The sequence below is a fragment of the Telmatherina bonti genome (assembly GCF_933228915.1).
Source record: "Telmatherina bonti genome assembly, chromosome: 3".
Taxonomy (NCBI): Eukaryota; Metazoa; Chordata; class Actinopteri; order Atheriniformes; family Telmatherinidae; genus Telmatherina; species Telmatherina bonti.
Genome location: NC_136621.1, coordinates 2004145 through 2027555, shown reverse-complemented (window position 1 = coordinate 2027555; position 23411 = coordinate 2004145). Strand labels below are relative to the sequence as shown.

At 47.4% G+C, this 23411-nt stretch overlaps 2 protein-coding genes across 2 annotated transcripts in view; both read right to left on the bottom strand.

Annotated features, from left to right (window-relative positions):
* Window positions 1-1140, bottom strand: part of LOC306774847 (girdin-like) — a gene marked incomplete at both ends in the record, with an annotated part of 104922 nt that extends 103782 nt beyond the window's left edge. The window contains 2 exons of the mRNA XM_079265020.1: window positions 908-996; window positions 1078-1140. Coding sequence (XP_079121146.1) covers window positions 908-996; window positions 1078-1140 — 152 coding nt within the window. The remainder of the gene's footprint in view (window positions 1-907; window positions 997-1077) is intronic.
* An 8533-nt stretch (window positions 1141-9673) lies between these two features.
* pld5 (phospholipase D family member 5) overlaps window positions 9674-23411 on the bottom strand; it is a gene marked incomplete at both ends in the record, with an annotated part of 13947 nt that continues 209 nt past the window's right edge. The window contains 9 exons of the mRNA XM_079265019.1: window positions 9674-9924; window positions 10914-11004; window positions 11080-11245; window positions 11401-11546; window positions 12857-13054; window positions 13802-13929; window positions 14253-14361; window positions 14475-14658; window positions 14996-15132. Coding sequence (XP_079121145.1) covers window positions 9674-9924; window positions 10914-11004; window positions 11080-11245; window positions 11401-11546; window positions 12857-13054; window positions 13802-13929; window positions 14253-14361; window positions 14475-14658; window positions 14996-15132 — 1410 coding nt within the window. The remainder of the gene's footprint in view (window positions 9925-10913; window positions 11005-11079; window positions 11246-11400; window positions 11547-12856; window positions 13055-13801; window positions 13930-14252; window positions 14362-14474; window positions 14659-14995; window positions 15133-23411) is intronic.

Here is a 23411-nt window from a genome sequence, read left to right as displayed (position 1 = left end):
ACGCTGTATACGTACATGTACACGCTGTATACGTACATGTACACGCTGTATACGTACATGTACACGCTGTATACGTACATGTACACGCTGTGTACGTACATTTACACGCTGTATACGTACATGTACACGCTGTATACGTACATGTACACGCTGTATACGTACATGTGCACGCTGTATACGTACATGTACACGCTGTATACGTACATGTACACGCTGTATACGTACATGTACACGCTGTATACGTACATGTACACGCTGTATACGTACATTTACACGCTGTATACGTACATGTACACGCTGTATACGTACATGTACACGCTGTATACGTACATTTACACGCTGTATACGTACATGTACACGCTGTATACGTACATGTACACGCTGTATACGTACATGTACACGCTGTATACGTACATGTACACGACGTATATGTACATGTACACGCTTTATACGTACATGTACACGCCGTATATGTACATGTACACGATATATATGTACATGTACACGACATATATGTACATGTACACGATATATATGTACATGTACACGACATATATGTACATGTACACAACATATATGTTTATGTACACGACATATATGTACATGTACACGACATATATGTACATGTACACGCCGTATATGTACATGTACACAACATATATGTTTATGTACACGACATATATGTACATGTACACGACATATATGTACATGTACACGCCGTATATGTACATGTACACGACATATATGTACATGTACATGCTGTATATGTACATGTACACAACATATATGTTTATGTACACGACATATATGTACATGTACACGACAGATATGTACATGTACATGAAGGAGGAGGCTTTGACCCAGATTCCGGCTGAATGAGACCCATGAAACCCAAACAGAGACTTACATCTGAGCCATGATGTCGTTCAGCAAGACTCCATCCACCAGTTCTGGAAAGTCCAGCGCGCTCCCATGATCTGGAACAAAAGTCTTCACCTACAGGAAGGTCATACTGGTTTAACTGGGAGCTGCCTCCCAGTCCCCGTGCAGAAGGAGCTACGCTACGTCATCACTTACCCAAGTGACCAGTGGGCTCAGCATGAACTGGTCCAGACTGGGCAGAAAAGCTCCACCTTGCATCCTCAGCAGATCTGATCCGCTTCAGCAGCAGAAAGGTTGATGGTTCCAGTTTTTACCTCCACCAGTCCCATCCAGTCTGGCTTTCACTCACAGACTCACCAGACCTGCAAGTTTAAAGGGCTGGAGACACACACACTCACACACACACACACTGGACATCCTCCCTGGTCCTTTGCTGCAAAGGTTTCTGGCGTCAATCGTCCCAAGCCCCTCCTCCTCCTCTTCCTCCTCCTCCTCCTCCCCAGGCTCGTCTCACACACAGCGCTGATGTACTCCAGGTATTACACACACACATACACACTTCCTCCTTGATGAAGTGAAATATCTGCGATCTGAAAGTTCGTGTTTCTCATCTGCTGCAGAAATATCTGCCTTTAATCCGTTACCATGGCGACCGACCAACGGCTAGATAAATGAAAACACGAGGAGAAAAACACAAATAAGTTCTAATAACAAACATTTAACACATTTCATAAAGAGCCAAAGTCTTAGTTTCTCTAAAATAAAAAGTTTTGACAGAAAACGAGCCCGCCATGCTGAACATGCTGTTTACTGAGCAAAGCTGCGGCAACAGCGCCACCTGGTGGCAACAGGAGGCATTACAGCTGCTAACCCTCCAGGCTGTCCACGTCACGTCAGTCTTTCACGTTGCGTCATTTAATAAACCTCATTATTGCCAATAAATTATGTGTGTTTGGCTTTTAATTTGTTCACAATGAATCAATGCAAACTGTAGCACTTCAGAGGCGGTCCTGGCTAGTCCTGCACCCATCACGCACGCACGCACACACACACACACACACACACACATACACACACACACACACACAACATGGATATTATATCATTTATGTTATTAAATATAAATTTAATGCAACAGTTGTTTTAAACTATTGACAACGTGCGTTAAAATGTGTTTGGGTCATCAGGCAGTGCTGGACCACATGAAGGAGCTCGTGTAATCTAAAACCTGACTTTTCTGACCTTTGACGATGCAAAAGTCATCATTTACATCATCTTATTGTATCTGTTGTTCAGTTGTATGATTGCTGCTGATGATGGCAACCAGTGAGACACTCCTGTGACATATTGGACTATTTGGCCAGCCGGAGCTGCTCTAAAATATTTCAGAAGTGCCCCTGAATTTACAAATAAGATACAATATGTAAGTTTGATTATACTTAACATGCATCAGTTACCCAAATAAAATAAACCGTAATAATGCACAAATCATAGTTTGTTAACATCCTATTATTAACTAAGCATACCACACTAAAAGTTATTCATAAACACATGAAACACAAACTAATATATTCTGTGGTTAAGAAGCAACATGTTAGCAAGAGGACAATAAAAAGTGTTTCATTACATTCATAATGACGTCACTCATAGGGTGTTTCTCTTCTTCCCTTCTCTTTCTGAACTGGGCGCCTCGTGGTTTCTCTGGTCTTTGGTCCATTATACCAGCCTTTGACTCGACTAAACATCACCTTTCCATCCTTCAAACATCCAGAGCTGAGACTGATGTCATGGAATGTGAACAAATTCACCTTTTCTTTTTCTTCTCTTTCTTTTTTTTTTTCTTTTCACATAATATTATACACACGTGTTAATTTTATGAATGAAATATATATATATATATATATATATATATATATATATATATATATATATATATATATATATATATATATATAAATATAAAATATATATACATATTTATCTATCTATCTATCTATCTATACTATACTATTAGAGATCAAATCCACAATATTCTTCCTTCTACCTATAATGTTGAGCCTGTTGTGGTCTCCGAAGCATCCTTAGAACCAGGATCTGACTTGTGTCTAAATAGTTTCTGTCCTGTCCAACCCTCTGAATTAACTAAAATAATAGCTTCATCTAAACCATCCACCTGTATCTTAGACCCTCTCCCAACGAGCCTCTTTAAGGACATTTTCCCTTTAATTAATACATCACTACTAAATCTTATCAATATGTCTTTAGTGACAGGATATGTACCACAATCATTTAAAACTGCTGGAATCAAGCCTTTACTTAAAAAGCAATCTCTGGATCCAGAGGTGATAGCAAATTATAGACCTATATCTAATCTCCCGTTTATGTCCAAAATTCTGGAGAAAATAGTTTCAGCTCAGCTACATGCCCACCTGAGCAGAAATAATTTATGCGAGGAGTTTCAGTCAGGATTTAGAGCTCATCATAGCACTGAGACAGCATTGGTGAAAGTTACTAATGACCTTCTTATGGCCTCAGACAAAGGACTTGTGTCCGTACTTATCTTGCTTGATCTTAGTGCTGCATTTGATACAGTCGATCATAACATTCTGTTACAGAGACTAGAACAGGTGATTGGAATTACAGGTACAGCGTTAAGCTGGTTTAAATCATATTTATCTGATAGACTTCAGTTCGTTCCTGTAAATGACAAGTCTTCCTCACAAATTACAGTAAGTCATGGAGTTCCTCAAGGTTCTGTACTTGGACCAATACTCTTCACGCTATATATGCTCCCTTTAGGCAAAATTATTAGACAGCATGGAATAAACTTTCATTGTTATGCAGATCTTCATCTTCATCTTCATCTTCTGCCGCTTATTCCCGGTCGGGTCGCGGGGGCAGCAGCCTAAGCAGGGAAGCCCAGACTTCCCTCTCCCCAGCCACATTTGCCAACTCTGCGGGGGGGATCCCGAGGCGTTCCCAGGCCAGCTGAGAGATATAATCCCTCCAGCGTGTCCTGGGTCTTCCCCGGGGTCTCCTCCCAGAGGGACGTGCCTGGAACACCTCACCAGGGAGGTCCAGGAGGCATCCTGACCAGATGCCCGAGCCACCTCAACTGGTTCCTCTCGATGCGGAGGAGCAGCGGCTCTACTCTGATCTCCTCCCGGATGACCGAGCTCCTCACCCTATCTCTAAGGGAGAGCCCGGCCACCCTGCGGAGGAAACCCATTTCATCCGCCTGTATACGAGATCTCCTTCTTTCGGTCACGACCCACAGCTCATGACCATAGGTGAGGGTAGGAACGTAGATCGACTGGTAAATGGAGAGCTTCGCCTTCTGGCTCAGCTCCTTCTTCACCACGACAGACCGGTGCAGAGTCCGCATTACTGCAGACGCCGCACCGATCCGTCTATCGATCTTGCGCTCCATCCTTCCCTCACTCGTGGACAAGACCCCAAACTCCTCCACTTGAGGCAGGACCTCACTCCCGACCCGGAGAGGGCAATCCACCCTATTCCGGCTGAGGACCATGGTCTCAGATTTGGAGGTGCTGATTCTCATCCCGGCCTCTTCACACTCGGCCGCAAATCGCTCAAGTGAGAGCTGGAGATCACGACCAGATGAAGCCAACAGGACCACGTTATCTGCAAAAAGCAGGGACCCAATCCTGAGGCCACCAAGCTGGATCCCCTCAACACCTCGGCTGCGCCTAGAAATTCTGTCCATATAAGTTATGAACAGAATCGGTGATAAAAGGCAGCCTTGGCGGAGTCCAACCCTCACCGGAAACGAATCCGACTTACTACCGGCAATGTGGACCAAGCTCTGACACCTGTCGTACAGGGACCGGACAGCCCTTACAAGGGGGTCCGGTACCCCATACTCCCGGAGTACCCCCCACAGGAGCCCCTGGGGGACACAGTCGAATGCCTTCTCCAGGTCCACAAAGCACATGTAGACTGGTTGGGCAAACTCCCATGCCCCCTCCAGGACCCCAAAGAGGGTATAGAGCTGGTCCACTGTTCCGCGACCAGGACGAAAGCCACACTGCTCCTCCTCAATCCGAGATTCGACTATCGGCGGACCCTCCTCTCCAGGACCCCTGAATAGACCTTACCAGGGAGGCTGAGGAGTGTGATTCCCTGTAATTGGAACACACCCTCCGGTCCCCCTTCTTAAAAAGGGGGACCACCACCCCAGTCTGCCAGTCCAGCGGTACTGTCCCCGATGTCCACGCGATGCTGCAGAGGCGTGTCAGCCAGGACAGCCCCACAGCATCCAGAGCCTTAAGGAACTCCGGGCGGATCTCATCCACCCCCGGGGCCTTACCGCCAAGGAGCTTTTTAACCACCTCAGCGACTTCAGCCCCAGAGATAGGAGAGTCCACCCCTGAGTCCCCCAGCTCTGCTTCCTCATCGGAAGACGTGTTGGTAGGATTGAGGAGGTCTTCGAAGTATTCCTTCCACCGACCCACAACGTCCCGAGTTGAGGTCAGCAGCTCCCCATCTCCACTGTATACAGTGTTGACGGAGCACTGCTTCCCCCTCCTGAGCCGCCGGACGGTGGACCAGAATCTCCTCGAAGCCATCCGGAATCTTTCTCCATGGCCTCGCCGAACTCCTCCCATGCCCGAGTTTTTGCCTCGGCAACAGCCGAAGCCACATGCTGCTTAGCCTGTCGGTACCCATCAGCTGCCTCCAGAGTCCCACAGGCCAAGAAGGCCCGATAGGACTCCTTCTTCAGCTTGACGGCATCCCTCACTGCTGGTGTCCACCAACGAGTCCTGGGATTACCACCACGACAGGCACCAACGACCTTACAGCCACAGCTCCGGCCAGCCGCCTCAGCAATAGAGGCACGGAACACAGCCCATTCGGACTCAATGTCCCCCGCCTCACTCGGGACATGGTTGAAGCTCTGCTGAAGGTGGGAATTGAAGCTCGCTCTGACGGGGGACTCAGCCAGACGTTCCCAGCAGACCCTCACAACACGTTTGGGCCTGCCAGATCTGACCGGCTTCCTCCCCCACCATCTGAGCCAACTCACCACCAGGTGGTGATCAGTTGAAGCTCCGCCCCCCTCTTCACCCGAGTGTCCAAGGCATGTGGCCGCAGGTCCGACGATACGACTACAAAATCGATCGTTGAACTGCGGCCCAGGGAATCCTGATGCCAGGTGTACATATGGACACTCTTATGCTGGAACATGGTGTTCGTTATGGACAATCCATGACGAGCACAGAAGTCCAATAACAAAACACCATTTGGGTTCAGGGGGGGGGACCATGCCTCCCAATCACTCCCCTCCAGGTCTCACTGTCATTGCCCATGTGAGCATTGAAGTCCCCCAGCAGAACAATGGAGTCCCCAGAAGGAGCACCCTCCACCACTCCCTCCAAGGACTCCAGAAAGGGTGGGTACTCTGAACTGCTGTTCGGTGCATAAGCACAGACAACAGTCAGGACCCATCCCCCCACCCGGAGGCGGAGGGAAACTACCCTTTCATCCACCGGGGTAAACCCCAACGTGCAGGCACCAAGCTGGGGGCTGATGAGAATGCCCACACCTGCTCGGCGCCTCTCACCATGAGCAACTCCAGAGTGGAAGAAAGTCCAGCCCCTTTCGAGGGTTCTGGTTCCAGAGCCCAAGCCATGCGTCGAGGTGAGTCCAACTATATCTAGCCGGAACCGCTCAACCTCGCGCACCAGCTCAGGCTCCTTCCCCACCAGAGAGGTGACGTTCCACGTCCCTAGAGCCAGCTTCTGCAGCCGGGGATCGGACCGCCAGGGTCCCCGCCCCTTGCTGCCGCCCAGCTCACACTGCACCCGACCCCTACGGCTCCTCCCGCACATGGTGAGCCCACGGGAGGTGGGGCCCATGTAACCCTTTCGGGCTGAGCCCGAACGGGCCCAATGGGCGAAGGCCCGGCCACCAGACGCTCGCTCTTGTACCCCACCTCCAGGCCTGGCTCCAGAGGGGGGTCCCAGTAACCCGCGTCCGGGCAAGGGAACATTCATGCCTAGGTTGGTCGTCATCATAGAGGTCGATGAGCCGACCTCTATGATGTTATGCAGATGATACTCAAATATACTTATCCTTTAAACCAGATGAAACAAATCAGCCCGATACAAAATAGACTACAAAATAGTCTCATAGACATAAAGACTTGGATGTCTAGAAATTTTCTCCTCTTAAACTCAGATAAGACTGAAGTAATTCTCATTGGATCTGAAAAACTCAGAGCTAAATTTTCCGGTTTTGTAATGAACCTGGATGGCATTACTTTAGCTTCCAGTGCTACAGTGAGAAACCTTGGAGTAATATTTGACCCTGACCTGTCCTTTGGCCCACATATTAAGCAGGTTACTAAAACAGCCTTCTTTCATTTACGTAATATAGCCAAAATTAGGGACATTCTGTCTCAGAGTGATGCAGAAAAACTGGTTCACGCTTTTGTTACTTCGAGACTAGATTACTGTAACTCTCTATTACTGGACTGTCCTAAATATGCCCTGAAAAGCCTTCAGCTGATCCAGAATTCTGCAGCCAGAGTCCTGACCAGAACCAGCAGGAGAGATCATATTTCTCCAGTTTTAGCCTCTCTTCATTGGCTGCCTGTTGAATCTAGAATAGAATTTAAAATCCTTCTCCTTACATATAAAGCCCTCCACAACCAGGCACCATTATATATCAAAGACCTCATTGTTCCTTATATACCAAGCAGAGTACTTCGTTCGCAGACTGCAGGCTTACTTGTGGTTCCTAGAGTCTCAAAGAGCCGAGCAGGAGGCAGAGCCTTTGGTTATCAGGCCCCTCTCTTATGGAATAAGCTCCCAGTTAGTGTTAGGGAAGCAGACACCCTCCCCACCTTTAAGACTAGGCTGAAGACTTATCTTTTTGATAAGTCCTATAGCTAGGGATGGTTAGCATCCCTTAGTTATGCTGCTATAGGTTTAGACTGCTGAGGGACATTTCCTGATACACTGAGCTTCTTTCTCTTTATCTCTCTCTTTATATATATATATATATATATATATATATATATATATATATATATATATATATATATATATATATATATATATATACATACATATACACATATATATATATATATATATATATATATATATATATATATATATATATATATATATATATATATATATATGTATGAGCGGTTCTGAAAGCGGGTCTTCTTCCCTCCAGGAAGAAGAAAACGGCAAGTTAAAGAGTGGAAACGGCTACACGACATTTACATCCATGTTTACATGTTTTACTGCAACTACTTCCTGTTGTCATGGGAATGTATAATAATGAGGACAGTTCAGGACTTTTAAATATTATAATTTATTATATTTTCAGATAAACTACAGTGCATTGTTTATATTGAGCAAAATCATTATTTTCCATGTTCAAGGCCATGAAAAACGTTCACACGAAAACATTCAGCTGTATCCATAAAAAAAATAAAAATAAAAATAATAAATGAATTTTAGGTCAGACCAATGTTAGTCCTCAAAGGATCTCAGATGTTTCCCTGCTGCAGCACACCTGACACAAATCAGTGGATCATTACCAGGCTTGGCAGGCTGTTGGGAAGATTCATGTCACTGGAATGAAGTTTGTTGGAGCAGGGACTCGTGTAAACCCGGCGGAGCCCTGCGTCACATGATCAGAATGACATCAGAAAGGGAGCTTTAGATGGCAAATCTGCTTCAGTGCTCACACTGGCACCTTGTTATCCTCAAATACTTTGAAAAGAGCAAATATGTCTTTTCATTTCTTAAACCAAATCTCACCTGATTTCTCTCTGAAGCCAGAACCAGTTTGCCAACGTAGCTCCCAGGGACTGGAAACCAGTTCATGACGGGGCCTGTCTGCATGCTCAGGGCTTTTACAGCCCAGACATGGTTCAGTAAAATGATGTGAAATGCTTCCAAGACGATCATTTCTCAAAGCAAAGCTCTTTGAACCCTTCAGGCAGAAGATTTGTTGAGTAAAAACACTCAGCGTTGTTCATATTCATCTCCTCTTCAGGCAGCCTTCCTGACCAAAGCCACTGGAGATTCATCACAATGCTCTCCTCGGGTCTCTGCAAACGGTTCTGCTGCCTGATTTGTGAAATATAAAGACAAAACAAAACATGCAGGAACGCAGGACCACCAGACACGTTTCAAAGCAACTGGTCTGGTGTTGGTCATCCTGCACTTCCCAGCAGGCAGAACGAACCCGAGGAACCAGTTCAGTCAAGACGAAAACTCCACCAGGTGAATAGTTACAGCTACTTCTTTAGCCGTGCATGTAATTACAGCTGCTGCTCATTGGTTAGTCGCTTCGGATAAAAGCGTCTGCTAGATGACTATAGAATAGAATAGAATAGAATAGAATAGAATAGAATAGAATAGAATGATGTGCAGCATTAAAACCTTTATATCACCGTTAAACATGGATTCCATTGAAACCAAGACCGCCAATCAAAGTGTTTTAAAACTAAGCCTATGTGCTGATATTAATGGGACGTGTGAAGATACCACACACAGCTCAGACTGGTTTTTGGCGTTATATTGCATATAGTTTGTTATTGAATATAGATTTCAGCGTTCATGCAGCAGCTCATGCCCGTAACAGCTGATTAGACAGTTAAGCAGAATTAGTGGGAGTGGAGTCGAAGTGACACCGAAGGAGACTGAACACTATGAATTAGGGACAAAACTAATGGAGGTCTACATTCTGCTTTGTGTAAAATCCACGAGGCGGTTTGCGCTCACAACAGGGTCCTTCTGACCCATCATGGCCGTTCTGTTTCATCGTTTTCCTGCTTGGTGTCCCAGTGAGTTTTTGGCCACTGTGAATGTCTGGATTTTCCCACTTTGCTTCCTTGTAGACTCTTAGCATAACGGGACCTCCAGTCTCTTTCAAAAGCAGCTTTGATGTGCTGGAGGACCGTGGCCCCGCTGTCCAAAGCACCAGCTTTCATCTTGATCACCAGTCCAACTCCGGCATTCATCACAAAGTCACTCCCAACCCAGTCATGGTTTCCTGCACAAAAACAGATAGAAATATTATCTGGACAATAAAAACAACAAAACCGCTACTCATACTGCCATTTTCTCTTTCATCTTCTTCTGACGAACCAATTCTCTTCTCATCGGCTGTGTTCATGGTGTCAGATCCTCCTTCCCTGACGTCCCTACTGGTGCACCTCGGGGACAATTCTTGGTCCGCCATCGTTTTCTCCATGCAGACGTTTCTTACTCGATGCATGCTCCAGTGTTGACGTCTGGATGTTTGCAGATGATGCTGTGATTTACGCTAGAAGGCGTCTAAATGTTGTGGTTGGTGTTGACGCCTGTCTCTAAGTCCTGCCGGCTACGGAACACCACAAATACAGTCTGGATGACGTCCACCTGACAGCAGAAGTTCCCACAGAACGGGGAATTCTGCAACGTTCTCTCTCTCAACGGGACATTTTCAGCTTCATGTTGCATAAAAATAAACCAACTTTAAATCTTAATGTCATATTTTAAGTTTTAGTCCTCTATTATACAAACTCGCCATTGTTATGTTGGATTATATTCTGCCTTCGCCTGCTTCAGGAGCACGGATGGAAACAAGCTTGTTGGCGATTATCCGGCATGTTTACGTCTGTTGCTATACATATTCATGAGGATGCACTTCATTGTTTGAATAAAACTAGAAAGTATTTCAGTACATACATAAAAAAAACACACTGGACAGTGTGTAAATAAACATGATATGTATAGAATTATAACCTTAAAGGAGCAGCGTTTAACTGTCAGCTGTTATGCTGAAGTTTTTTACACTTTAATATTATTTGGATAAACTTTGTTGCTCATCTGTATTTTAAGCATAGAAGACATTTGACTTGAAACATGAAACAACTGACTAAAACCTGTAATCTGAGGAAAGTCGCTGAGTGTCGTTAACTTTCTTTTCCTTGTTAAATTAAAGCAGCTGACAATGCCTTTAAAAAAGCCGTAATATTCCATCAGATCTCCGTTTCCTACCGAGATAGACTGCGTTGTCGGTCACCATGTACTTGTTGTGGTTGAGTCCGAGCTGAAAGTCGTCCGTCGGCTCCTTGTGGCTGAAAAACCTCTGTGAGAAAAATGAAGGTCCGACATTAAAAACCATCAGTGAAATCTCAGTAAAATAGACGTTTCATTCACGTACCACGTCGAGGGAACAGTTGTGAAGCTGCAGGCACAGAGACTTGAGGGAGGTGGCGAAGTTAAAGGTGAGGGGATGAGTTTTCTTCCAGAAGCTAATCAGCAGGCGAACTCTGACCCCTCTGAGCACCACTGCCTCTCTGATCACCTCATCAATAGATGACCAGTACCTGTGGATGCACACATTGGAACAAATGATCACATTAACTGTTTGTGGTCTAAAATGTTGGATAAAACCATTTCCTAACTTCAAGTCAGGCAAGTTTCATGTTTACTTTCCCCGATCAGCTAATGAAAGTTTCATTTCTCTGGAAAGCGACTGAACCTCGTGACTCCTCGCACGCTCCTCTTCACCAGAGGGAGGTAGTCTGTCACAGATATGAAGACAAACGTCTTGGCACTCTGGATGACTTGGTAGATGGCGTCTACATCTCTGGTGCGATCTTTGGCACAGAAAAGTTCTGGAGAGGTCTGCAGACAGGAAACAGCACTAGTCAGCAAGAGTCAAAGCAGCTCAGAGAAACAGGTTCCTACTGATAAAAACTGTTACGTTTACATGCAGAAAAGCTCAGCTGGGGGTGACTCTGTGGGGGAGGCTTCTGGCTGAGAGGGGGGCGCCTGTGAGTCTCTGTAATCGACGTACTTCTTGAGAAGGACGATTATAACCAGAGAAAAAAAGCAATAAAAACTGAACAAAGATGGAAAAGGGGGAATAAAAGAAGAAAAGAACCAATAACAGCTTGTGGTGGGCCGGGTACGATCTGCCCCCCCACACTGACTCCTGGCGGTGGACGGCCGCAGGGCATTATGTCACTATTTTCATTATGAAATATTTATTCTTTATGATTAAAAGCCGTTCCTTGGCGACGGCGGCACCTCTCCGTTTGCAGACTCGTCACCTTGCAGAAAGACATTCGCTTGCATCTGCATCCTCTCACCCCTAAAGCTTCTTTCCTCTACTGATGTAGCCCTCCTCTGGGCATGCTCAGACCAGCGGGGCTTCTCTGGATATGCCTGCAAACATGTAACACGCCCCCCTCCAGGTCCAGGTCCTCCGTAACCTCTACCACACCCAGCTCTGCCTCCTGCCTTTTCCTCGCCGACTCTCCAAACCACACGACGCTGCTGCCGTCACCATCCTCATCAGAAACTAGCTAAAAGTCAAGCTAGACTAAACAGTCTAGAGCAGGGGGGGGTTGAGCTGTCTGGGGGGGCAGCAACCTGCCACAGCGTGGTGCCATTAGTTCATGCTGGATGATAAACACCCCAAACACAGCTGATGAGTGTCGCTCCGAGGAGCAGGCAGGCTGAAGACACGGTCTGCTCCTCAGCAGGATGCCGAGACCGCTCATCACTGCTCGAGTCAAATCAAACTTTTCTAGATGAAACCACCAATGCTGCAGGGATGCAATGCCTCAAGAGCAATTAGACAATTCAAACACACAAACTATATGGTTTTTCAGTGAGTTTTTAGCTTTGAAGTCGATGTTGAAATTCCCACGCTGGCTTGGGCTGCTCTGATTGGTCAGCTCCAGGAGTCTGACCCGGATCCGCTCGTCATTAGGAAACAGTAAACCTCACCGAGCTGTGTGTAGTATCCCACCAGAGCTTTTTTGATAAACAATCTTCCAGAAAATGGCATGAGGAATAAAAGGAAAACTTTGTGTCCGTGTCAGACAGATCCTCATGTTGACAAATCTACGGTAAAAAGAAAAACCCTGACTCTGATTTCATGGAGATTTTAACGTGTGCACACAGTAAAGAACGTGTGTGTTCCTCACAGACAGATAAGCAGTGGCGGGGGTCGCGTTGAGCTGCAGCTCCAGCGCGTCATGCTTCCCGTAGAGCGCCGTAACTCTCTTGGACCAGATGGACGGGATGTAGTCCCTGTCATGGAGCTGCCAGTAAAAGGAAAAGACTCTGTGGAGGTCCAGGGCCAGGCAGCTGCAGTTATACACCACCACCCCGAGTTCTTTCCTCTGAGGGATGCAGAGAGCAAAGTACAGGAAGACAAGTCGGACAGAAGCTGCAGTTTTTACTAGTTAGAGAGAAAATGAGTTTTCTGATCCAGTACAGCTTCTCACTGTCCACACTGGCTGTACTGGTATGAAATATGAAACATTCAGATTATCATCCATCTTCCCCTGTTAACCACTAAAACATCTGTTTTCTGAGTGATCATGAGATGATTGGGAGGAAAATGAGGAAAAAATGTATTTATATATCCTGTATGTATGATAAAAACTGGGAATATTTTTAAAGGGATTCTTTTAGGTTGGGGATGATTTTGGCCAGAATCACTGACAAGATGACATCATGGTTGATGTTGACATCACTAACTAACCCGGACAGCAGCCATCGGCTTCATGTCTGAGGGGACGACGTGGCATCCATCCTGGTGATGGAAATGGTGACGTTAGCTTTCTACCGGCGACGGCATGGGGGTGGAAACGGGGGGGTCCCCCATGGCTTGGTCTTCTACCTCCACCTACAGGTCCCTTGTTTCCAGCTCCGATATGAAGAGCACACTACATGATATAAGACGTCTCTGTGAAGCCTCAGGCAGCAATCTGAGACTCTGCTATCCCTGGAATATCTACGGATAAAGCAAACCTGATGAACTTCTGTCCAGTTTTATTCCTGCGTGTGTGAAAACGGCTGAAGACGAGTCAACACCCCCCCAGACAGCCGTATTTATTCTCTACATGCCAGCAGCTGGCATTTACCTTGGACAGTGACCTCCAGTCCATGTCTGCGCTCCCCATGTAAATGTGCTTCCGATCCACGATCCAAAAGGAGGAATGCAGTCCTCCTCTGGTGAAAGCCGTCATATTAACAAAACGAACGTCTGCATCTGAAGAGTGTGAGAAGCAAAGAGAGCAGTGGCATTATGAAGAGAGAGGAGAGAGCTGTGGAGTGTGGCCCTGATGGAGACAGGCAGCAGGGGAAACGTCTTGGACCGGGCGCCACAGCGTTGCACGTTCAGGCTTTGTTGACCTTGATGATAAAGTTTGGCAGGTTGACATGTGGAGTGGAGCTGCTGGATGGGCTTCATGCAGGTGCTGCTTCAGAAATCAGGAAAGCTGCACGGATAACGCAGAGTTGTAGGAAAACCTCATCCCAGTAGCTGGACTCTGGTTGAAAGCAGCGTGAGAAGAAACGGAAAGCCTGACTTACGGTGAGCGGCCAAGGCCTCCAGCTCGGACGAGTTTGTCAGGCTGCTGGCAATTTTCAGCCGAACCCCACGAGAGTTCAAGCCGAGCAGTCTGTGGAACAGAAGCCGACCCTGAGGAAGAGAAGCATGTTATTACAAGAGCTTCTGGAGTCACACCTACATCTCAGCTGGAAGAGAACCCACAGCGACAGCAGCAGGTTCCTGTTCTGCTGCCATGAACGTACCTGCTGCGCAGCGCTTACTACTGGGTCCATTTCCCAGGAGTTCAGGTCCCAGACAGACGACACCATCTCTACGGAGTGCTGCGCTCGTTCCAGCAGCGCGTGAAAGCCAACGGAAAGAGGAAGATGGGACCTGCCGTGCAGGTGGAGCGAGAGGTCGTCTGGAATGTTCTCCACAAGCACGATGCTGAAATCAGAAGGATGTCTTTACGATGTTTGGTCCAGAGCAGCGAGTTTAAGAGGTTTCCTCGTTTCAAACACTAAAAAGTCACGGAGCAGAGATGAACACGCCGCTGGATCCACTTCGTTTCAATCAGGTGAAAGTCATCGAGAACCTGCAGCTCTCTGGGAAGAAGTCCTGCTCTACAGCGACCTGCGTCTATCGGACCAGATTCTAAAACCTGTGTGTGCCAAGAGACGGATTTCCTCTGAAATGTGCAGCAACTTCTTAGCTGCTGCACAAAGCAAAGAGCTGAAATCAGTGACTGAAAAAGCCAGCATGTTCTAAACATATGTCCTCTCACCGGCAGTCTCTGCTGCAGTTTTCCTCTGTGATGCCGTCCTCGTCGTCCCCCCAGACGTCCACCGAGGAGAAGATGAGCACCAGCAGCACCGCAAAGCAGCAGAGAAGAGCAAAGATGGCGATGCACTTCTGCTGCGTCTAGGAGGCAAGACAACAGTCACATTGCATCGCCAGCGTTGGACGCCAGCGCAACGATCAGCCCAACATCGATTGGAGGTTCGGATACGTGATCAATTCGACTGCTACTGACCACACACACACACACACACACACCGGACAACTGCTGCAGGAGAAACCTGGTGGGGACTTTGCTGAAGTGTTGTGGTTCCTGCTCTGACCTGTGCTGCAGTGGGTGTGCCTGTTTCCCTGGCAATCAAGTCCACACCAGGTTCTCATCGGGTAATCAGCAGCAGCAGCAAGATAAAAGGCCAGCTCAGTTCACCAGTCATCGCCTGATTGTTGTTTCATCTGTGTGCATGATTCTTGCCTGCCTGCCCGCCAACCAGCCTGCCTGCCTGCCTGCCCGCCAACCTGCCTGCCTGCCCGCCAACCTGCCTGCCTGCCCGTCAACCTGCCTGCCTGCCCGCCAACCTGCCTGCCTGCCCGCCAACCTGCCTGCCTGCCCGCCAACCTGCCTGCCTGCCCGTCAACCAGCCTGCCTGCCCGCCAACCTGCCTGCCTGGCCACCTACCATTCTGCCCAGGAGAACAATAAACCTGTCCTAGTATCCACATCCAATCTGCACTTGGGTCCTTGTTTGTCCTACACTACAACAGAACAATCAGGCCATCAGGTATGGATCCAGCAGATTCTAACCCAGAAGGCGCCGCCGGACAACTTCAGCAAGCCCTATCCGGTCAGAATGCTCACTTAGCTCGACATGAGCAGATGCTTCTAACTTTGGACCAGAATTACCACACCATCCTTACGCAGTTGTCTCAACTCACCAGTCATGTGGCTGGTCTGGTACAGCCTGCTCCCGATCAGCAACAGGTTCCTGACTCATCCAGGCATCCTACCGCTTCTGCCACCCCGGTAAGAGAGACACACATCCCGGACCCCAAACCTTATGCCGGGGATCTGGGTAAATGTAGAGGGTTCTTACTCCAATGCTCACTTGTGTTTGACCAGAAGCCCATCACTTATGCCAGTGACAAATCCAAGATCTCCTACGTCATCGGACTTCTGGAGGGCAAGGCTTTGTCATGGGCAGAAGCAGCGTTTGAACGGCAGGGTTTCAGGCACATGTCTTATCCAGCTTTTATGGATGAGATGAAGAAGGTGTTTGACCATCCAGTGAGAGGGGGCGATGCCGTTAAGCGGCTGATTAATCTCCGACAAGGAAAAATGAGTGTTGCTGAGTTTGCTGTGGATTTCAGGACTGCGGCTGCGGATTCGGGCTGGAATGATCAGGCTCTTTGTGGAATCTTCACAAATGGTTTAAGCAGCCGGCTTAAGGATGAGCTTGCCACCCGTGATGCATCAGATTCCCTGGACGACCTGGTTTCCCTCTTAATAAGGCTGGACAACCGCTTACGGGAGAGAGACAGAGAGCGGCAGACTCGTTCTGAGCTGTATTTTCCCGGCTCCACCATCGGAGTGGTCCGCCCTTCCCTTCCTAGCACAACACAGTCCGAGCAGCCCATGCAGCTGGGCCGAGCTCATCTGTCCACGGAGGAACGACAGAGGAGGAGGGACACCGGCGTTTGTTTTTATTGTGGAAGACCAGGACACCAGAGAGCTGTCTGCACAGAACGGCCAAAAGATCTGGGTCGTCAGTAGCTGTGGGAGTACTGACGACCACCACTCCAAAGGTAATTCCCCACACAAAGACACTCATTCCAGCGGTGCTATATGTCAAGGGTTTCTCTCATCCAGTACAGGCTTTAGTGGATTCTGGAGCTGAAGCAAACTTTATTGACAAGGAATGGGCTGCAAGGATTAATCTAGACCTAGAATCTCTCTTCCCTCCTGTTTCCGCCCGGGCTCTGGATGGTAGCATTCTTTACTCCATCACCCAAGAGTCTGTTCCGGTTAAACAAATTGTTTCGGGAAATCACCAGGAGTTTATTAGTTTCTTTGTTGTAAACTCACCAGATTCACCCCTGGTTTTAGGACACCCCTGGTTATCGTTACACAATCCCCATCTGGATTGGACTACTGGGAGGATTATTAACTGGAGTTCTTATTGTCATGCAACTTGTCTTCACTCTGCCGTCCCATCTGGTATAACCACTACCAGTCATTGCCCCACTTCTAAGGATTTGTCAGACATTCCTCTAGCCTACCATGACCTCGCTGAGGTGTTCAGTAAAGAGAGGGCCCTTTCTCTTCCTCCTCACCGACCATATGACTGCGCCATAGACTTGTTACCTGGGGCTCCGTTGCCAGCCAGTCGTCTGTACAATCTTTCTAAGCCAGAGACTGAGGCCATGGAGAAATATATTTCGGATTCGCTGGCTGCTGGTTTAATTAGACCTTCTTCTTCCCCTGTTGGCGCAGGTTTTTTCTTTGTATCTAAGAAGGATGGTTCTCTTCGGCCTTGTATTGACTACCGGAGATTAAATGCTATAACCATAAAGAATAAGTATCCTCTGCCACTTCTTGAGTCTGCCTTCAACTCTCTCCATGGCTCAGCAATCTTCACAAAGCTAGATCTCCGCAACGCATATCATCTGGTCAGGATAAAAGAGGGAGATGAGTGGAAGACAGCCTTCAAGACCCCACTCGGCCATTTTGAGTATCGAGTCATGCCTTTTGGACTTTGTAATGCCCCTGCTGTTTTCCAAGCCTTAGTTAATGATGTGCTGAGAGACTTCCTGAACCGTTTTGTTTTCGTCTATTTAGACGATATCCTCATCTTTTCCCACAACCTCGCCGAACATATACAACATGTCCGACAAGTCCTGCAGAGACTTCTGGAGAATCGCCTATTCGTTAAGGCCGAGAAGTGTGATTTTCATAAGAACACTGTTTCTTTTCTCGGATACATTTTTGAGAGTGGGCAGGTCCGAGCAGATCCTGAGAAGGTCAAAGCTGTTACCAAATGGCCAGTCCCAACTTCTGTCAAGCAGCTGCAACGTTTCTTGGGTTTTGCTAATTTTTATCGCAGATTCATTTGCAATTATAGCCGCATCGCAGCTCCCCTGACAAGACTTACATCGCCTACAGTCCCATTTGTCTGGTCTGAGCCGGCGGCTCAGGCTTTTGTCAAGTTAAAGGATCTATTCACCACTGCTCCTGTCCTCCTCCACCCTGATCTCAACCATCAATTTGTGGTGGAGGTTGATGCTTCAGATGTCGGCGTTGGAGCTGTCTTGTCCCAACGATCCCCAGAGTCTCAGAAGTTACATCCTTGTGCCTTTTTCTCTCGACGTCTAACACCAGCTGAGCAGAACTACCATGTCGGTGATAGGGAACTCTTAGCCATCAAACTCGCCCTGGAGCAGTGGCGCCATTGGTTGGAGGGATCCAGAGTGCCATTCCTCATCTGGACTGACCATAAGAACCTGGAATACCTACAGTCTGCTAGACAAATGAATCCCCGACAGGCCCGTTGGTCTCTTTTCTTCAATCGATTCCACTTCACGCTGTCATACAGACCTGGGTCCAAAAACCAGAAACCGGACTCTCTCTCTCGCCAATTTCCACCCAAGACTGCAGTTTCACCTGATACCATCTTACCTGCAACCTGTGTTGTAGCCGCTGTTTCCTGGGAGGTGGAGGACAGGGTTAGAGAGGCCCAACAGCAACAGCCTGACCCTGGCACAGGTCCCCGTAACCGCCTTTATGTCCCCAATTCTGTACGTTCCCAAGTCCTCCAGTGGGGACATTCCTCCCGCCTAGCATGCCACCCTGGTTCTGTGCGAACACTTTCTTTTCTGAGACGCAGATTCTGGTGGCCCACAATGGATAAAGATGTCCGGGAGTTTGTTGCAGCCTGTACGACGTGTGCACGCAGTAAGTCATCGCATCAGCCACCTGCGGGATTTCTTCGTCCATTACCTGTTCCAAGCAGACCCTGGTCGCACATTGCTCTGGACTTCGTCACTGGTCTTCCAGCCTCAAGAGGTAACACCACCATCCTCACAGTTGATCGCTTTTCCAAAGCTGTTCACTTTATTGCCCTTCCCAAACTTCCTACTGCCAAGGAGACAGCCAACTTACTTGTTCATCATATCTTTCGGCTCCATGGTCTGCCCACAGACATAGTATCAGACAGAGGACCCCAATTTACATCCCAGGTATGGAAGTCGTTTTGTCACTCACTCGGGGCCACTGTGAGCCTGTCGTCTGGTTTCCATCCCCAGACCAATGGCCAGGCTGAGAGGTCTAATCAGGATCTGGAAACTGCCCTGAGATGTGTGGCTGAGTCCAACCCCTCCTCCTGGTGTGACCATCTGGACTGGGTAGAGTATGCTCACAACTCCCTTACCTCTTCTGCTTCAGGCTTATCACCTTTCGAATGCTCCCTGGGATATCAGCCGCCCCTGTTTCCAGCACAGGAGGAGGAGGTTTCTGTGCCGTCGGTCCAGCTACACATCCGCCGCTGCCGACGGATTTGGAGGAAGGCTCGAACTGCGCTCCTTCGTGCCTCCGTACGTACCCGCCGCATGGCGGATCGTCATCGGACTCCTGGACCCCATTACGCACCTGGCCAAAAGGTTTGGTTATCAGCAAAGAACATTCCATTGCGTACTGTTGCCAAGAAGTTGGCCCCCCGCTTTTTGGGTCCTTTTGAGGTTGAGCGGATCATTAATCCCACCGTGGTCAAACTGAAACTCCCCAGTTCCATGAGAGTCCACCCTTCTTTCCATGTCTCCCAACTCAAGCCTCTTTCCTCTAGTCCTCTCGTCCCTCCTTCCAGACCCCCTCCTCCCGCCCGGCTTGTGGCGGGTCGCCCTGCCTATTCTGTCCGGCGTCTCCTGGATGTGCGGCGTTGGGGTCGTGGCTTCCAGTTTCTGGTGGACTGGGAGGGGTGTGGTCCTGAGGAGCGTGCCTGGGTTCCGCGCTCATTTATTCTGGATGCATCCCTGGTCCGGGATTTTCGTCATGCTCATCCGGAGAAGTTTCGGTCGCCCGGTGGCTCCCGTGGAGGGGGGGGGTACTGTTGTGGTTCCTGCTCTGACCTGTGCTGCAGTGGGTGTGCCTGTTTCCCTGGCAATCAAGTCCACACCAGGTTCTCATCGGGAAATCAGCAGCAGCAAGATAAAAGGCCAGCTCAGTTCACCAGTCATCGCCTGATTGTTGTTTCATCTGTGTGCATGATTCTTGCCTGCCTGCCCGCCAACCAGCCTGCCTGCCCGCCAACCTGCCTGCCTGGCCACCTACCATTCTGCCCAGGAGAACAATAAACCTGTCCTAGTATCCACATCCAATCTGCACTTGGGTCCTTGTTTGTCCTACACCACAACATGAAGAGTTTCATGCTACGGGTCTACCCCCCCCCCCCCCCCCCCCCCATGCTCCAGGTCACCCACCCCACACAGCAGTGACCAGGTGGCCTCAGGCTGGATGCAGATCGATGCTTCTCTGCTTGCTGCATCTGAGAAACGCCAGGCTGAAGCAGATTTTATGAGCTCTGCGTCGGGTCGCCTCTGCTGCTTTTATGATGACCTATATTAAAGTTATATATGTGTGTGTCTTGCTATATGTGTGTGTAGCTATATGTGTGTGTTGCTATATGTGTGTGTTGCTATATGTGTGTGTTGCTATATGTGTGTGTGTAGCTATATGTGTGTGTGTTGCTATATGTGTGTGTAGCTATATGTGTGTGTGTTGCTATATGTGTGTGTGTTGCTATATGTGTGTGTTGCTATATGTGTGTGTAGCTATATGTGTGTGTGTTGCTATATGTGTGTGTTGCTATATGTGTGTGTGTTGCTATATGTGTGTGTGTAGCTATATGTGTGTGTGTTGCTCTATGTTTGTGTAGCTATATGTGTGTGTGTAGCTATATGTGTGTGTGTTGCTATATGTGTGTGTGTTGCTATATGTGTGTGTTGCTATATGTGTGTGTTGCTATATGTGTGTGTGTTGCTATATGTGTGTGTTGCTATATGTATGTGTAGCTATATGTGTGTGTGTTGCTATATGTGTGTGTGTTGCTATATGTGTGTGTTACTATATGTGTGTGTAGCTATATGTGTGTGTTGCTATATGTGTGTGTTGCTATATGTGTGTGTGTTGCTATATGTGTGTGTTGCTATATGTGTGTGTGTTGCTATATGTGTGTGTATTGCTATATGTGTGTGTGTTGGTATATGTGTGTGTTACTATATGTGTGTGTGTTACTATATGTGTGTGTGTAGCTATATGTGTGTGTGTTGCTATATGTGTGTGTGTTGCTATATGTGTGTGTGTTGCTATATGTGTGTGTAGCTATATGTGTGTGCTGCTATATGTGTGTGTAGCTATATGTGTGTGTGTTGCTATATGTGTGTGTGTTGCTATATGTGTGTGTGTTGCTATATGTATGTGTGTTGCTATATGTGTGTGTGTTGCTATATGTGTGTGTAGCTATATGTGTGTGTGTTGCTATATGTGTGTGTTGCTATATGTATGTGTGTTGCTATATGTGTGTGTGTTGCTATATGTGTGTGTTGCTCTATGTATGTGTGTTGCTATATGTGTGTGTGTTGCTATATGTGTGTGTAGCTATATGTATGTGTGTTGCTATATGTGTGTGTTGCTATATGTGTGTGTGTTGCTATATGTATGTGTGTTGCTATATGTGTGTGTTGCTATATGTGTGTGTGTTGCTATATGTGTGTGTGTTGCTATATGTGTGTGTGTTGCTATATGTATGTGTGTTGCTATATGTGTGTGTTGCTATATGTGTGTGTGTTGCTATATGTGTGTGTGTTGCTATATGTATGCGTGTTGCTATATGTATGTGTGTTGCTATATGTATGTGTGTTGCTATATGTGTGTGTAGCTATATGTATGTGTGTTGCTATGTGTATGTGTTGCTATATGTGTGTGTTGCTATATGTGTGTGTGTTGCTATATGTGTGTGTTTGCTATATGTGTGTGTTGCTATATGTGTGTGTGTGTTGCTATATGTGTATGTGTTGCTATATGTGTGTGTTGCTATATGTGTGTTTGTTGCCATATGTGTGTGTTTGCTATATGTGTGTGTTGCCATATGTGAGTGTGTTGCTATATGTGTGTGTTTGCTATATGTGTGTGTGTTGCCATATGTGAGTGTGTTGCTATATGTGTGTGTGTTGCTATATGTGTGTGTTTGCTGAACAGCAGAGAGTTGCTGCATTATGTGAGGAAAGAGAAGCAGCGTGGCTCGTCCGAGGCTGGAATCCTACCGGAGGAGTGGTGATTTTCATGTTTTAAAAGTGCAGAAAGGCACTTCGTTTTCGCTGACGAGTGCAGATTTCCCGCCTCATTCCCGTTTGGCTTTGTTGCTTTGTGAGCCATCACATTAAATATTCCCTTTTGTGTGTTTGATCAATGGCATCAGTCGCCGTCCACCTGTGTGCTGGGTTGCATAGCAGCGTGTCTCCTCTGGACTCCCAGCTACAAGTTTCATTCTGATGGACTAAAAGAGAAGCAGCATCCAGACACATTTCAGAGATGTGTCTGGATGCGTGGAGATGGCGTCCTCACTCTTCTTTCTTCAGGTAAAGAAGCTTGGTGCCGACATAATGCACTCCTCCGCCGCCCACTGAGACCCCTCAGCTCTTCGCTACCTTTAGCAGTTGAGACGTGGTTGTGAACGTGGCTGCAGGGAAATCAAACTTTGTGGCAGAGAACCAGACGGATGAGGTGAGACAGGTCCGTCACTGGCAGCTAATGTGCCACCTCTGAAGCACGACGCACCTTTAGCACCGACATGGCTAACGGGCTGTAATCCAACAGACGCTTCGACCTCGTTGTTTGTGGAGAGAAACCGCGCTCGTGATGATGTTCCACGTCTCCGTTCCAGCTTATTATTTATGTATTCCATTTAGTTTGGTTTATTTTTTCCAAGCATTAAACATTTTTCATGTTTCCTTTCCATTTTGCTGCCTTGTACACGTGCTGTTCTTCGCCTGAAGCGCTGTTTGGAACAATGATCAGTAACTCTTTCAGTTTGCTGGAAACGTTTAACAGACTAAAACTCTGAATACAACAAACCTAAATCAGTTTTTACTATGAAAAGCTTGTTCGAAGTTAAAGTTTAGCCAACTTCTGAACTTTCAAATGACACTCCTTTTATCTGCGTTTTTAAAATCATTGTAAATGAATTTTATTTGGGCTTCACGCCTCTGAACTGGTCTCTACGTCATCATCACCCCAACTGTCCACGTGCCCAACCTCCATATGGTGAATGAAATAAATCACGGTGCAACTGTGAGCTGGTGCTGCAGACCCGAACCCTGCAACCCTCCCAGTGACAGATGCACCAGGCTGGTCTTACA